The sequence below is a fragment of the Sinocyclocheilus rhinocerous genome, unplaced genomic scaffold (genome assembly GCF_001515625.1).
Source record: "Sinocyclocheilus rhinocerous isolate Xijiao unplaced genomic scaffold, SAMN03320098_v1.1 scaffold576, whole genome shotgun sequence".
Lineage (NCBI taxonomy): Eukaryota > Metazoa > Chordata > Actinopteri > Cypriniformes > Cyprinidae > Sinocyclocheilus > Sinocyclocheilus rhinocerous.
In genome coordinates, this window is record NW_015662167.1 from 3,491,115 (window position 1) to 3,509,187 (window position 18,073).

The 18,073-nt window shown below is 36.3% G+C and overlaps 1 protein-coding gene across 2 annotated transcripts in view; it reads right to left on the reverse strand.

Moving 5' to 3' along the window:
* Window positions 1-18,073, reverse strand: part of LOC107727841 (immunoglobulin superfamily member 21-like) — a 205,770-nt gene that overhangs the window by 19,222 nt on the left and 168,475 nt on the right. For both annotated transcript variants that reach the window (XM_016537856.1, XM_016537855.1), the window contains exon 5: window positions 8,020-8,135. In XM_016537856.1, the coding sequence (XP_016393342.1) occupies window positions 8,020-8,135 (116 nt within the window). The remainder of the gene's footprint in view (window positions 1-8,019; window positions 8,136-18,073) is intronic.

The window sequence follows — 18,073 nt, forward strand, 5'->3', positions numbered from 1 at the left end:
TTTTTTTTTTTTTTTAATATATATATATATATATATATATAATCTGCTTGTCCATTCTGGGACCTCTGGACACTTTCAATTCTGTTTGCACAAGATCAAAGTTTCATTGCATTACACAAGACCTTTCCTTGCACTGTAGCCCTTTTTTTGCCCTTTCTTTACTGTATGTGTGTGTGGCTTTGTCTGGCTTTGATTTGATCTCAACATTAATGCCCCCGCACTCTGTTGGGTAAATAAACATAATGTAACAAGGGTGAATTAAGCTCACGTCCTTGAGAAGTCTTGTTTCCTGCTAGCAATGTCACAAGAATTCAGAGAACGACGAAGCGAGAGAGGCTTGTAAGGGACAGCGCTATTTCCCTCTATGCGAGGACTGTTTTTGCAGCTAATGTGCTCTTAAAGTACACACTTTATCTTGGCTGCTGAGAGGGGTTAACAGTGTATACCACGCTGTGGCTTTTACTTGCATTATCTCACTATTTGTGCCTGCAGCCACGGGGAAGAGCAGACAAAGCAGATGCATAGTGGAACCCTCATGCTAATAGCTAAGGCTCCAAACAGCAGCTAATGCCTAATATTAGTGGTTGTGTGAGATAACAAAACAATGCCTTGACTACAGAGCCATTTAGAAAGGACAATGCAATAACTCATGGTACGGCTGAAAAGAGGCTAGTTCACTCGCAATGAATGGAGGATCTATAGGCCTCGGTTTTACTTAGTCAAACAAAGCCGCATGAGGGAGTTTTCTGAGCATGCATAGCTTCTGTCTTTGTCTTTTGTAGCATCAACGCCACAGTTTATCACATTCCCGCTTTCCATGTAAACACACTATATCGAGGTTGCATAAACCCCCCAGGGGGACTGGCACTGTAAGAAATGTACAGTAAGTTGCTTTGGATAAACATTCAGTGAAATAGTAAACTACGATAGTTGTTACCCACTAATTGTTTTTTCTCCAAGGCTTTTGCTTGCCGATCAGAGCAGTAGTAATATTTTCACTCTAATAAAAGGAGAGAGAGAAAAAATGAAAACGGTGAAAACAGTACTAGTGTGAAATGTTATTACCTTGCAACTGTTTTCTATTTTAATATATTTTAAAATGTAATTTATTCCTGTGATGGCAAAGCTGAGTTTTCATCAGCCATCCAGAAGACATTTCAGTCTTCAGCGTCACATGGTCCTTCAGAAATCATTCTAATATGCTAATTAAATGAAACCAAACAATTTGAAAGGTGATGTATTTTTAAGTCAATTATTTACTCTATAAAGTAAATTTGCAATAGTAATTTGCAAAAATATGCAATACAGGTATAAGGTACAATACAGGTACAAAATTATGCAATACAGGTCTGTGTGTGTGTGTGTGTGTCTGTGTGTGTGTGTATATACACAACGCACACATACACATGCGGCAAAACATTACTGATTAGCTAAATAAATGTTTAAGTTAATAAATGTCACTTATACCCAAATGTTGCAAAGCATAAAAGTGTACAAATTAAATTTTTTTTACAAAAAATCTACAAAAAATGTGAGCCTTGGTTTATCATACAAAAGTAAACAATGTCTAGCCGAACTCTATTATATTTTATATATATATATATATATATATATATATATATATAACTCTAAATATATTTCTATTAATTCTATCTTGGGTTAATGAATGTTATGTTAGAGTCTCTTATCTCTGGTTTATGTGCCAAATTTCTTGCAGTACCTTTATGTCGCCAGCATGTGGCGCTATAAATCCTCTGCCACAATCTGGGTTAGATCTGAGAGAGAGGTAGTCTGCCTCTGCAAATAGTGTACAGAACTCCTATTCATAGCCATGCTAATCACCAAGGTAACGGTCACACAACATGCTCAACTCATTCCCAGCCTTGTTCTTTGCAAACACGCTATCTTCAATTATTCATACTGTAATACAGCTCCCTGAATTTTGACCTGTTTGAACATAATTCAGTTTTTGTGTTTTGCGGATGGCATACTTGAGTTTTTACTTTAACACAGTCTCAAACATGTATGCTCTCACCAACATTTTTCTAAAGAAATGTGAGTCGACATGCGCTTAAGTTTTGTTTAAAATTGCTTAAACATGTCCCACAATGTCCAACTGGTATGTTATAATAACTACATTACGGTAAGCGCCATTAATCATTTCAGCAGAGCATTTCTTATTACTGGTAATGACTTATCACACAATGAGCAGGAAAAGGCCATTGTTTCTTTTCACAGGGGATAATCAATTGTCCTTATATTAATTTCTCTCTAATGTGCATTCAATAATTGGCTTGTATCTATAGCCGTAGTCACAATGCTCATTTCCGTCGATACAAATTAGATATTAGACATGTTTGGCACGCTGTTGATGGCTGTCCTTGATTGGTTGTTGTCTGGGGAAAAGCAGAGTTTCTAAAGTCATTTTTAGGCAGATGCCGGGCTGTCACACGTCTAACTCCCACACTACCCGAAATAGTTCCGCATGAACGCAAGCACTCGTGTCTCACGCCTTAGTAAGGGGAGTAATTACACAGCAGTCAATGTAGAGTCTATCCAAGCAAGATATATTGCACAATAATACAGTAAGTGCTGAAATAAGCCAAAATATCATGTAGTTCAGTTCCCTTGAAGTGTTTTTGGCAGTCCTTAGACGCACAACATTACAAAGGAAAGAACCCCCCCCCCCCCCCAGTTTCAGGTCTTGATCCCGCTTTCCATGTAAACACACTATATCGAGGTTGCATAAACCCCCCAGGGGGACTGGCACTGTAAGAAATGTACAGTAAGTTGCTTTGGATAAACATTCAGTGAAATAGTAAACTACGATAGTTGTTACCCACTAATTGTTTTTTCTCCAAGGCTTTTGCTTGCCGATCAGAGCAGTAGTAATATTTTCACTCTAATAAAAGGAGAGAGAGAAAAAATGAAAACGGTGAAAACAGTACTAGTGTGAAATGTTATTACCTTGCAACTGTTTTCTATTTTAATATATTTTAAAATGTAATTTATTCCTGTGATGGCAAAGCTGAGTTTTCATCAGCCATCCAGAAGACATTTCAGTCTTCAGCGTCACATGGTCCTTCAGAAATCATTCTAATATGCTAATTAAATGAAACCAAACAATTTGAAAGGTGATGTATTTTTAAGTCAATTATTTACTCTATAAAGTAAATTTGCAATAGTAATTTGCAAAAATATGCAATACAGGTATAAGGTACAATACAGGTACAAAATTATGCAATACAGGTCTGTGTGTGTGTGTGTGTGTCTGTGTGTGTGTGTATATACACAACGCACACATACACATGCGGCAAAACATTACTGATTAGCTAAATAAATGTTTAAGTTAATAAATGTCACTTATACCCAAATGTTGCAAAGCATAAAAGTGTACAAATTAAATTTTTTTTACAAAAAATCTACAAAAAATGTGAGCCTTGGACCGGTGTTCCAACACGCTTTGTACAATGGATGTGCACAAAAAAGCATGTGTGCGCCCGCATCTCTGCGAATTTGAATGAGTGCAGCAAACAAACAGCGATGTAATTCCGCATGCTCGCCAGAGCACAATGCTTCACGCCGCCAGCAGAATGGTTTGCCTGTGAATGGACGCTAATGAAAGCTCCAGCATACAGTTTATTGCCAAGTGCTCTATTTTGAGTGGAAAGCTCATTTAGAGACTTGACAATAGTGGATGTTCCTTTTCTACTTCCTAAAATTGTCATATTTAATCACTGGAGTGTCAAAGAGATGATGGCCTTACTTCTGCTGTTACAAAGCAGGAGTGAGAGCCGAACGGACTTAATGACGGATAATATGGGGGATGATTATCTAGCTCTCTTTCAATCAGCACCAGATTGTGCAGAGGATACACCAGCCTGGTCTGTCAGTTGATGGACTGCTGTTTTTCGAATGCTGCTCTTCATGGTAGGCTATTTAAAGACAAGAAACCTCCCTTGAGGCCCATCGGACATGTGACTCCCAAACAAAATGCACAAAGAATATTTTGGACAAATACGATTTAAATGATGTACATTCACATGAGTCATATCAGTGGCCTAGACTAGAGAAAGCAATTATATTTTATCTAAGGGTGAGATTGCCTCATGGTGGTTGAATGCTACTCATTTTACCTCATTAACCTCTCTATTATCAGAAACCTTAATATAATATGATAGAATAAAGGTAAAAATAACTTTTAGTAAACCGAGTCTACAATTGCATCAGTAATCAAAACATATGATGCTGCATAGGTAGGCCTACATAATAATGTTCAGGACCATCAACGCCCTCCCCCCCAAATCACAACAGACCAAAACAAAACAAAACAAAACACACACACAAAAACAAAAACAAAAAAATCCCCACAGCTGTGTGAGGAAAAGACTGAAATGCAAGTTATTCACTGAGATGAAAATTGTTGCAACTCATCCAGTTCTCAAATCAGACTGATTGGCTTGCTTAAGTTTTGCTTTTTGTCATTTGTGGAACTTAACATCTTATTGATTATATATAACAGGTTTGGAGTAACACCAGAGTGTGAAAATAATGATAGAATTTCATATTTGGGTGTACTATCCCTTTAAATTCAACATCCAAATCTGCCGGAAGAATTTTGTCAGCCTGATGAAAGACAAAATTGTCTGAAAAGAGCTGAACGGTGACAAAATAAAGACAGCCTTTTCCAAAATCAGCGAGATGATGAACATGCCGGGTGCACAGCTCACTGTGGGAATGATACAATGTTTTGAACCCCAAGCTATGCATGGTGGCTGTTAAATTGATTTCAAGAGGGTGTTAAACTGCAAAGCCATGGCATTGATTTGACTTACTAAAGATTGTTAAAAAAAGGAGAGTGAACGCATGAAAAAGAAAATAGGGAATGTTTCAGATGATATAGAAGAAAGCCATAAGGCAGTGACACCAGAAAAGCCCAAATGAGATGAATCATAAGACAGTAAAGAAGAAAGGCATTTGAAGTTGCAGAAGAGAAATTCAGTCCAATGCTGCTGCCCTGGAGCACAGCAGTATCTGTTGAGAATAACATTCTTTTATTTGTAGGCTTAGTGAAGCAAGAGGCAAATAAGTGAATAAATGTCCTGCAACACAAGAGAAATATTTGTTTTGGTTTGGTTTTAAAACTTGTTTAGTGACTACTGTAAGCTTTCTCATTCTCTTAAAAGCATTAAGATTGCATTTTATATTTGGTTTCCTGATTTATTTATTTATTTAAAAATTCCAGGTTATTTTCATCACTCCTTGTCTTTATCCAGATCAGAATATTGCTTGGTATTGGATTGAAAATAGTATCTAGGTCTAAGTGTCTGGAGACTTCACTAGTAAATAACCAAATAATGTCCCAAGTGTTCTAGTATGTGTTTGTCTGTTTACAGTATTACAAGGTGACTTTGGCATCATTGTTCTCCCTTAATGGGACAGGTTCAGGTCCAAAGATACCAAATTATTTCCTGAATACAATTAATTTCAAAACACTGTTTTGAAGCGCTTCTAAGGTTTGAACATAGAATAGAGGCAGTAATCCACATGAGATGTAATATAATTTGGCAAAACATTTTACCCATCTAGCTCTAGTCCCATCGAGACATTCTGAATGAATTTTAGAGTCTTATCAAAATGCATAAAAGTACTCCTCCCTTTCCCTATTTCTCAACCACATACTTCATTACCACAAAAAAACTATATACTTAATTAACTTAATTAAGTACTATCCTGTATGGTACAACCTTCAAATGCTTTTGTTTTGATGAGGACATAAATGTAAAAAAGATGATAATAATCTTATTTTCATAGCCCAACTGACTATGAACATTAATGTTAAAAACAATAAAATTCTCTCATGCAATTTTACGCAAGCAAACTTATACATACACTACTGTTCAAAAGTTTGGGGTCAGAATTATGTTTTAAGCTGTCTTTATTTTTCATTTTTTAAATAAATCAATAATTTAATTCCGCATAATTGACAGTAAATACATTTACATTGATAAAAAAGATTTCTATTTTAAATAAATGCTTCTTTTGCTTTCTATTCATCAAATAAATCTTTTAAAACCACAAGATGATTTACACAAAAAAATAAGCAGAACTGTTTTCAACACAGAAGATTATGACGATAATAATAATAATAATAATAATAATAATTCAAAGGTTTCTTGAGCTGCAAATCAACATATTAGAATGATTTCTGAAGGATTGTGTAACACTGAATCAATGGCTGCGGACAAAGTTAATCTTTTAGACATATTTTGGAGTATATCATTCTTCTTATTCTTTTTAATATAAATGTTTACATATTTTTTTTTTTTACATTTAAAAAAAAATATGATTAATAATATTTTCTATTTTGTGTGTGTTATTTTGACTGTGCACATGCCATACATTTTTATATATTTACAATTTACAAAACAATCAGGAAGATCTCAATTACAGCTATGTTAAAAACACACATACACATACTGTATTCCAACAACTGTCTTTTTAACAGTAAAAGTAAAAAAAAAAAATAGTTTCCAAATATATTCACAGGCTATTGAAATACTCTCAAACAGTGCAAGAGAGAATCAACCTTTATATCTCTGAATAAGTTGACTACACACAACCAAAAGAACCGACTATTGAGCATGACACAAATCAAGCCACATTCAACCACCAGCCCAGATCTGAAACTCTTTTGAAAAATATTATCGCAAGAGCCTCATCAGCCTCCCAGACATCCAGGAACCTTTGACTAAGATCTTTTCAGCTCTAATTTAAGCGCTGTTTCTGGGCTCCCGTTGCTCGTCTGCATTAGCGGGTCTACCTAGGAGTTTGATGAGGAGCGTGCAGCCTACACTGATGAAGCGGAGACTGTCTTGTGTGAATGAATGGCAGTGGATTGGCTGGTAATGAGGGGCGGAGCAGTGGGGTGAGCTCTCCTTGAGACTTGCACTCATGGGTTGTGTGCTAATGGAGGCCAGAGCTGGTCAGCCTTTTGCTCGGCAATGTGACTCTTCAGGTGGGGTGGTGGACATCATTTTCACACCACATGCCTATCACACTGGGCCCTTAATTGCTGGAGATGGGGGCAAGATAGATCCGGAATACATTACGCTGCGCCCACAGAGCATGATTAATGGGCTGGAGGGATTTTTTACAAACCACTGGCTGAACTCAAGCGGAGCTTGTGTGGATGGTGTGCATGAGGTTGAGGTGGGTGTGCCGCAGAAACCCCACTGACTTCAATGAAAATATTCACATCAAACAGTTACAAGGCCTTTGCACTCTACCCTAGACACAATCACTGAACAAACAGTGAATCAAAATGAACAAACAAATAAAAAGAACTAAAAAAGTACTCCAACTGGCCCATAAAATATGCAGGAACAACAAATAACGTACAACAAAATACATACAAAAAAGTCTTCTTGTTCTGTTTTGATGAAAAAGTCAATGGGATCACAAAATCAAGTCTGTAATAGAGGATTTGCTCATTTACAAGTCAAGTGAAATGTAAACATTAAGACTGGAATTGTCCAAAAAACAACAACAAAAACACACAATTGAACAAGTAAAAGCACAATGACTTGATATTTACCAGGACAAAGTGATATGAAGGAGCAATCACTCTAAAATAGTACTGAAGAAACATTCCAAGAAATTTGACATATTTTGTACATTATGAGTGGAGACACATTGTCATGCATTTTGGTTTATGGGTAATGGATGCAGTAGTAAGCTGAAAAAAAAAAAGAAAACTAGCAAAACAATAAAAATAACAAATTCCAGAACTCCCCTCATTATAACACGCATGAAAGAAACTGCCGCTCGACAATTGGAGATGCCTCCTCTGTATTAGACACATCCCTGCTGTGAGCTATTTCATAAAGTAGTGGGGACAAAATTGACCATGGCAAAAAAAAAAAAAAAAAGACTTAGGGACATCTGTAATGACTGGAAATGATGCCTATTTACAGTATAAACAGCATGTATTTGTGCATAAAACTGGCTGGGACTCACCGATGGAGCTGGTTTGCCTCCTTTGGCAGTGCAGACCAGAGTAAGGTTCTGGGCCTGGTAGCGGCTGAACGGTGCTGGCGTGTTCTCTGCCACAACTGAGATGTTGTTGGGTGGAGCTGTGGAATAGAAAAGGACATCTATAAGACATTCTGGGACACTTTCCACGTTCATCAATCTGAGCAGCATTTTCTTCGTAATGACATGCATAGTTATTCCCTATTAAACATCTGAATGCTAAATCTCCATACTAGCTTTAACAATCTTTGGTCTTTGAAACATATTCTGAAATACAGTGTATAACCAATGCACTTTCAAGTGGAGATGTAGTGGTGCATGGCTGGGGGTTTTGGAGCATGTCAGCATTGCTTTATTCTGTCAATCAGAGCCCGACTTCTCATATGGGCCAGTAAAGAAGCAATATTATACAGAGAACTCTTAAGGCGAAAGAGGAAGGAAACGGAAGTCTGGAAGATGAGAGGATCGTGGCAGGGCCACAGGGAGTTTCAGCACTGGATTTCTTAGTCTGCGAAGACTCTGACCCCTCGCAGTGAAATGAGATACAACCACCTACGATGCAGAATCGCAAATGTGCGGTCCTGGGGGTGCTGTTATAGTGCTCGGCATTCCAGCAGCTATCTGAAACATAAAAAAGCATCGTCATAAAGGCTGTGTGTGCGAAACCCAAGTTGTTTAAGACGATGTGGGAAGCTTTATGCATATAATATCAACCAACTCCTGCCAAGCTCCACTGGGGAGCCATATGAGCGTGACATGACATCGGAAAAGCAGAAGCGCATGTCTTGACCGCCTGTGGGGATCCATGGGCCAGACGAAGACGGACTTCCTGGTGCTTAATGTAGGAAGGATATGAGGCTGGAAGGCTTGAAAACAAAGCCCTTCCCAGTTCTCCATTTGAATGGCCTTTATTTAAGCCTACCTGTCAGCTGGAACGAGCTGACTTTATCAGCTGTTCAGGGATGAAAAGGGGTGTGGGGGTTTATCACATCTGCATTTTTTACTAGCACCGAGCGATTTATGATCCTCTGTCAATGCGCCAGCGTAGGTGGGCATTGACTATTCAGGCAGCTGCATTACCACATAAAACACTTCCTGCAAATTCCCTTTCACACCCTGCTGAGACAATTGGATGTTGCTTCTGCTTAGTTTAGACCTGTCTTCAGCTTTTTGCATGTTGAAAGGAGGACAAAAGGCATGTGATATCAGCAGAGCATTCAAGAGTTAGTTCACCCAAAAATGAAAATTATGGCATTTATTCACCCTTATGTCATTCCAAACACGTATGACTTACTTTCTTCCGTGGAACTCAAAAGGAAGAAAGGTCGCTTTTTTTCCATGCAATTAGCTTTTGAGCTTCAAAAAGGATGCAAAAACATCATAAAAGTATTATACAATTAAAATCAAAGTGCTCTACATGACTATATTTCAAGTGTTTTGAAGATTAAAGACTGACAATTTAATTGTTATTCACTGTTAGTTGCCCCTTCCAATGAGCTGTAAACCACTGGCACCAGATCAGCGAGTCATTAGCCGGTTTTCCATCCAAAGTTGCGAATTTAACTTATGCGCAAAATTGGAATAAGCATTTGCGAACAAGCACCGTTTCCATCCAACGAGTCAAAGACAACAACAGAATAGTCACTTGCTGATAAACTGACACTATAAATCACTAAGAAAAGTAGGAGAAGCTACTGACTATAATAATTTTCATATATAATAAATTACTTGCGCCTCAAAGTGAGCAGACGAAACACAATGAATGCAGTCATTGCTTTCGGAGGTGGATACTGCTGTTTGGGAACGCAGTCGTGTAATTATACAGGCAATAATACAGAAATACTTTGATGACAGACTTTGCTCGGGCATTTCTGAATGACCATAACAACATTTCAGATGCTGTGGAATGAGATCAGTCCGTTGGTTAGTCAGGATTTGCCGTCCCATAGCACAAAGTCACATGACTTTTTTGATGTGCTTGGAGGAATTTATTTGCAAAATGCATTTCCATCTCCCATTATTCACATTGACCCTTTTTCGCCACCTCAAGTCAAAAACCACAAGCGAGCGTAAAAACGTTTTTGGAAATTAAGGGATTTTTATTCGGAATTTGGCGTTTCCATCACTCGTTTCTCATGCGATACTTCAAAATGCGCATTAAAATAGGGTGATGGAAACATAGCTATTGAGTTGAACCAAATAGGGAATTTTTCTCATTAGTTTGTGAATGTGCAAGAGATATTCGGTAAATTACAACTTAATTTAATTTTTGGTTGGTTTCTCACACAAAACTATTGCATGTTTTCATAAGACTTGGAATATATAATTTATGATACTTTTATGGTGCTTTTTTTGAGTTCTTCGTCATACATGTTTGACAGTGTTTTCATTTTTAAGGGAACTATTCTTTTAAAAAGAGCCCTTCAGAACATCTGCTGTGAATCACTTGATCAATAACGCTTGCATACTAAGCAGGCAGAGGAAGAAAAAAGATGGCGTATCAGGAGGCCAAGGGTAATAAAGTTTTTTTCCAAGTGTCACTTTAAGTCTAAATCCATGTGCTACTCGCCAATAAATGTGCAATTGAAATTAATTGATTAAAACAAAAGGGATGGAGGAATGTGTGAAGGTTTGAGAGCTTTTGTTTCCTCAGCACCTAATTGCTTATTGATGGCAGATGTATGGAAGGAAATTAACCTTAGCGAACACTATTAGCTCTCTGGGAAACTGAGACTTGTCCTAAATTGGAGAATGATATGCTGTCACTTGATATTGCGGATGGGACTAACTGTCATGCTTGGCACACAACAATACCTTGTTCAATCCTTTAACGTCTTAGGAATGTTGCTCGATGCGATGGAATTACAGCTTTTTCACACTCAATTTGATTACACTATCAAGGTTCTTGAGTGTTTTTGGGAATTTTGTGCACTGAGGGAAAAAAAAACATTATTTTCGAAGAGAAGGCCGTTTTGTCAGTTTCTTCACACAAAGCTTGTTTCCCCATCGGTCTTACTTTGTCAAGTTTCAATGTCATACTCAAAGAAAAAGCTAAAAAAGATGATATATTTGTAAAAACAAGACCGAGTCGTTTTTATTCTCAAATGATCAAGTTGGAAAATAATCACTGCTGTTGCGACCACATGCAATTTTTTGTTCATAAAATAAATCATTAACAAATATTATATAATGCTTACTTCATACAATCATGCACTTTAAAAAAAATATATACTAATGATATTAACAGAAATTATACAATGATTAAAAGCTTATTTGTACTATTGAACGCTAACAAATGTCTTTAAACTTCAGTTCATATCCTCTTTTTTACATTTACAATTGTTAGTCATTTTAAGCACTTCACAAAACATTCATGTTAACATATTATTCACTAACTTATAATCACAGTCTGTAAAGGTCACATATTTGGCCTTTGTTTGTTACACATCTTAACAAATCATTAATTATTTGTTAATGTTTTTTGCAGTACCCAATCTGAAGTGGAAACTATTCATCATTTGTAAATGTTTACAAACGTTTACTAATCATTAGTACCTTTATGAGCAGTCATCTTGATGGCAAAAAGTGTCCCAAATGACCTGAATTCACCCTATTTACACATTGTAATAAATTATTTATTAATAATTTCTTCATGTTTTTGCTGTACCCAATCTATAGTGGAAACTATTCATTATTTGGAAATAAATGTTTAATTATATTTCAGTAACTTTATAGGAAATGGGCCTTTAGCTGCTGTAACAATGTTTGTGTAAAGAGTGGTTAGTTCAGTTTAGCTAAATGCTTGCTAAAGGCATAACACACATTGTAATTTGGGTGCAAAAATGCCACTAAATTGTTACACACGTTTTTACAGCATTGCGCATTATAACCAATCACACACTGCTGAGCTCATGAATGCTATAACCAATCAGAAACGCCGGAATTTTGTTGAGTGCACATGCTCCAGATCACTGACTCACTGTTGAGCTCTTGAAGCGAATCAGTCCAATTCATGAACCAATCATTCAGATGAATTCATTAAAAAGATTTAAGTCAAGTGAACAATTCATTCATGAATCAGACATTGCAACTATATTCTTCACACAAAATCTGTCATATGGATTTAGACGAACTGAAATATAGTGCAAGAGACATATGGACCACTTATGATGCATGTTTGTCCTTTCAAATGCCTGAAAGCTTCAGTCCTCAGTTATTGTAATTGCATAAAAACATTAACCAACACCATCTTACACAAAAGAAAGTGTACAGATTTGGAACAACATAAAGGTGAGTAAATGATTACAAAATTATCACTTTGGGTAAAATATTCCTTTAATATGCTGAAACAACTGTTAAGCAGGCCATTTGAAAAATGTAAACACTGCCATCCTATCAAATAACTGCTCTATTTGTTTGAACAATAGACTGTAAAAAAAGAGATGGACAAAGTGTCTCCACTTCTTTCCACTATAGAAAACATCTTAGTATGGCCGCTGTCATCTTGCAAAAATTACGTCATTTGGAGCCAGAGTCTGCGCAGTAGTGAAAATAATTGTAAAAAAATACAAATAAAAATATTTAATAAATAAAATTCCTACACTGTATGGATGTTTGTTATTTTTTAAGGCAGCCATGAAAAAAACCTTCAGTATACTTGAACATAATAAATAAATAATAATAATAATAATTAAAAAAAACTCTTCTAGAAAGAATGTTTTGAAACCACTCTTAAGATGCTTGACTCTGGACCCCTCTTAAGTGGTTTAAAGAATTTCATATCTCCTTATAAGAGAGCATACAATAAATGTTTCCAACCCTTTTCCCCTCTTTGAAAAAGTGTGTGAACCATTTCCCTCCTCTCATAAGCCACACAGTCAGACCATTCATCCTAATGGGAGCAGCCATATTCCTTTTGCAGTACGATAGCCTGAAGCACCATTACTGTGCTCTCTTTAAAAAATAACAGCATTATTATTATTTTTTCTTCTTTACTTGAGGAACAGGGGCTCACATTTAGCAGAGAGCTCCCTGTAGACACATCTCGCTGGCCTGGTAATTAAAACATTTAGTGGCCCTTTGAGACATGGGAAGGAGGGGTCTACATCCCCTCTGGCCTTCCTCTGACATCTGTTACTAAGATCTATTGGGTTCTCGGTCAAAACACAGGGGACACTGGTCAAAGCCGTCTCTTTTTCAAGGAAAGTCGTTTACTCATAACTTTCCTAATAGATTGTCTAGGTGCCTGTTTTGTGTTGAGTCCTGTTTTGCATCCTGAGACTATTCAACCAGTGTTTGTAGAGGTCTTCAGACATCTGACTCAGACAACAACAGAATGGTTTCTCACCAGGCTTCATCAAGCTGTTTATCAACAGTTTTAATAGGGGTAAAATGAAGGTAATGACAGATAATCACACAAAACCACTGGTGCATTTGATTAAAAACCTTCCTGATTAATTCAATGAACTGCTTTAAAGAGCACTTATCAACAAGCAATCATATTATCTAACTATGGTTGTGATTTAGCTGGCACAAATCATACTAATTCAGAAATATGGGGGAAGGTGCTTCAGGTCTAATAGTAAATGACAGAGTTTGTGGAATTGGACAGTTACAATACAGTCCTTTTGTATCACTATTGACATTTAAGCCCAAGTTACTCCAGAGGGACTCACCATGAAATGAATGCATTATGAGCCACTTGGGATGAAAAGTGAGTACTAAACTGCATGTAACCTTAAGAAAAAAACTTATCTTTTTATGCAGTACCTTTAATATACAGCACGAATGACAGAAAATGTATATGTATAAATGCCAATTTATAAATATCAGCTTTTTTTTTTTAAATGCTTGGTTTCTAAATCAATGGATTTTAATGGATTTCAATGGTTTTATGCTCTCAGCAGCCATTGATTCATTGCACAGAAAACATTGCGGCCAGTGTAAACCATGTTTATCCTAATTTAAAATGGTATTTAACGCAGTCTGAGTCATATTTTCTTTCACCTTGCATCATATTTCCTTTATGGTTTTCAAGGATGATAGCTTCCACCAATGGGCAGATGAATTTGCACCTAAATACGGTGCAGTTTGATTGGCCGCACAACACAAAAGGTATAGGAAGCATTTCCATATCCCTTTCAAAAGATCATAAGCCTATTTAATTTTCTACCCTATGTATGATTAAATGGTTGCATTTTATTATTTGCATTTAGCATTGCTGTTCTATGCTGTGTGACGTCCAAGCTACTGATGTAATACTATTAGGTCAATTTAAAATAATGGAATTTTATGTAAGAAGATCTTTACTCTGTTGAATATCAGCAGGATTATGTGCTGGAGAAGGATATGTCTAGCTGTGTTCTTCTTATGAATGCAGAACTTGTAACTGCGGATTACGCATTCAAGGTCTTTTCTACACTCCTCTACGGTATGGCAAATAAAAAGGCTTCATTCTCAAGAGATCATTTGATGTATCCTCCCTGTGAAGTAAACACTAGCATAAAATAATCTGAGCAGCAATGTATTATTCACAGTCTTGAATTACATAACTGTTCATACTTTGAAATGAGGCAGAACAAATACTTTCATTCAGTATCAGCCTAGACATAGAGACTTGCTCTGAGAGACTGCAAGATTCTGCTCTGACTTTAAACTAGTCTACTGGTCTAGTCTAAGTGCATCTGAAGAAACAAATATTGTACATGAGCAAATGAGCACTGCCTTCTCAGATGCCCTGACTGACACTATAAAAAGGTCCCACTGCAGTGCACAGAAGTTCATGATATCAATCAAATCCTACACTGTGCAGACAACCAGTCTGCTGCTTTGTATCCATCATCAGGTAAGACACAAATAATCATTTTGATGGCTCTGAAATTTGACAATGTAAACAAAAAAATGATGTATGAACTTTTTGTTTTGTCTTGTCAGAGATACAGAGGTCGTGACTGTGAATAGTTCATAGTCTGGACTTGATAATTGAACATCCAAGGCATTGGTTTTACTAGCTTGTAAACTAATCTTAAATTTAATATGCATTTCTAATCAAATTCTTAGGGAGGGGGGGGATAAAAACAATCCACAGCGAACAATATCACCTAAAAAAATTGCATATATATATATATAATACATAGGCTATAAAAAAAAACAAGCAACACATTGAATTAAATATGAAAGTCTGAAGTAGAAAGACATAGTATTCCTATAAAACATACTCCAATAATTTTATTTATATTTTATTCACAATGTAAAAATTACATATGGAGATGCTAGTAAAAATGTAAGTAAGATAAATGTAAACTTTTTTTTTCTGGAATCACAGCAAATGCAAAAATAGGGCCCAGCAAGTATATAGCTTTTTTTTCTTTTCTTTTTTTTTAACTTAAAATCATGTTATATGTGGAATGAAAAGTGTGCAAGATCCTCTTTAAGTTTGTTAAGTAGTTTTACTAGTCGAGAGCAGGGGAGTACAGGCTAGACCAGGGGTGCCCGAGCTCGGTCCTGGAGGGCCGGTGTCCTGCAGAGTTTAGCTCCAACCCCAATTAAACACACCTGAACCAGCTAATCAAGCTCTTACTAGACATACTAGAAACTTTGTAGCAGGTGTGTTGAGGCAAGTTGGAGCTAAACGTTTCCACTGGGCCAGCATGACAGAACAAATACAGGCCTTGCCATATATGACTAAGACTTTTTCTATGTACACAAAAGGCCTATTTCTCTCAAATATTGTTCACAAATCTGTCTAAATCTGTGTTAGTGAGCACTTCTCCTTTGCCGAGATAATCCATCCACCTCACAGGTGTGGCATATCAAGATGCTGATTAGACAGCATGATTATTGCACAGGTGTGCCAGGACCCCCCCGGACCCCCCAATCAGGGATGGGCAGTATTTCAGATAAAAGTATTTAAAATACGTATTTGAATTACAAAATACTATTTTGTATTTTGTATTTTAAAGCCTTCGGCAAAAATCAAATGTAATTTGTATTTAAATACATTTAAGATTAGTATTTTTGTATTTAAGATGAGGTGAGGATGTCATGGTCAATTGTATATGTTGATTAAAGTTAAAATAGTGCATCATTTAGATTTGCCGTCAGTTAACATGAAAGAATAAAAGAGCACTGACAAGGGGAAAAATAGCGATGAGCTTCCCTGAGACGGTTTCTGACAGTTTGTGCAGAAATTCTTTGGTTATGCAAACCGATTGTTGCAGTAGCTGTCCGGGTGGCTGGTCTCAGACGATCTTGGAGGTGAAGATGCTGGATGTGGAGGTCCTGGGCTGGTGTGGTTACACGTGGTCTGCGGTTGTGAGGCCGGTTGGATGTACTGCCAAATTCTCTGAAACGCCTTTGGAGACGGCTTATGGTAGAGAAATGAACATTCATTTCACGGGCAACAGCTCTGGTGGACATTCCTGCAGTCAGTATGCCAATTGCACGCTCCCTCAAAACTTGTGACATCTGTGGCATTGTGCTGTGTGATACAACTGCACATTTTAGAGTGGCCTTTTATTGTGGGCAGCCTAAGGCACACCTGTGCAATAATCATGTTGTCTAATCAGCATCTTGATATGCCTCACCTGTGAGGTGGATGGATTATCTTGGCAAAGGAGAAGTGCTCACTAACACAGATTTAGACAGATTTGTGAACAATATTTGAGAGAAATAGGCCTTTTGTGTACATAGAAAAAGTCTTAGATCTTTGAGTTCAGCTCATGAAAAATGGGGGCAAAAACAAAAGTGTTGCGTTTATAATTTTGTTCAGTATATATATATTTTAGGCAACACACCTGTAGGTGAATTGTACGCTACCACAGATTTGGTAAACATATTCCAGCAATCGAGTTATGTACCATCACTTTTTGAAGAGATAACTCCCGGCAAGGATGTATCTAATAAAGAGAAGTTGTCGAGCTGGAGTTTTGCTTTGTGTTTGCTGCGGTTGTCATCAGTGGTAGATCCTGTTAGAGCGGCGATATTCTCTCCTACACAGCTCTCATCTGCAATCCACTCTCCATTCCAGTGATAAGTCACCACCACTCTTGATATACATCCACTGACTTGGATGAAAAAAATAATAATATGTATATATATATATATATATATATATATAGTTTACTACAACAGCCATTACAAAATAGAAGACAGAGATAGGTATGGATTGGTAGGTTTAAAAATAAATGATGTGGCTTCTTGTTTAGTTTTATTATCAGAATTAAGCAAAATTTTTGTCTGCACAAAATTGTCAAATTTCTTCCAAAAAATTTTATAATAAAAAAAAACTGTCATTCTACATTAAAGTTAATATTTGATTTTTACTTTTCACATGTTTTTAAAAGTAAAATAGTAATTTAATTTGCGTTCAACTAACAGACATTCACAGTACATTGGTATGTTTAAAAATAACATATTTGAATAAAAATCATAAAAAAACTATCATTCTACATTAAAATATTTAGTTAATAAAGAAATTATTAAAAGTAATTGAAATTGAAAATGAACATTTAAATATTTAACATGGTTTCCTTTTTTATTTAAATTAATAATTTAGTTTAAGTCATTTAATTTTAAATTAAATTTAAGTTCAACAAACATAGACATTCAAAGTTAGTATGTTAAAATAACTTCTTTGTATAACAACTACATGAGGATGTGGATGACACATTCTAACAACACTGAGCATGTTTTAAGCACAACGTTTGTGAATTATCCCCAATAATTTACTACCAAAATTAATTAATAAAGACATTGAAATATTACATTTAAATTATTTGGATTATATGTTAATATAGAATTTACTAGTGATTTTTATTATTTTTTAAATCTTGTTTAACAAAGATAGGCATGCAAATTGCATTAGTACTGTAGATTGAAATAACTCTTGTGAATGTCAACCGACCACCTTTATGCAGCACCAGCTATGGCCCGATCTCAAATGACACACTCAATGCGTACTTGAGCATCCCTTCGCACCCTCTTGTTGAGCCTGTATCAATGCAGGCTCCTCTGCCACCTGTCACTATACGTCACCAAA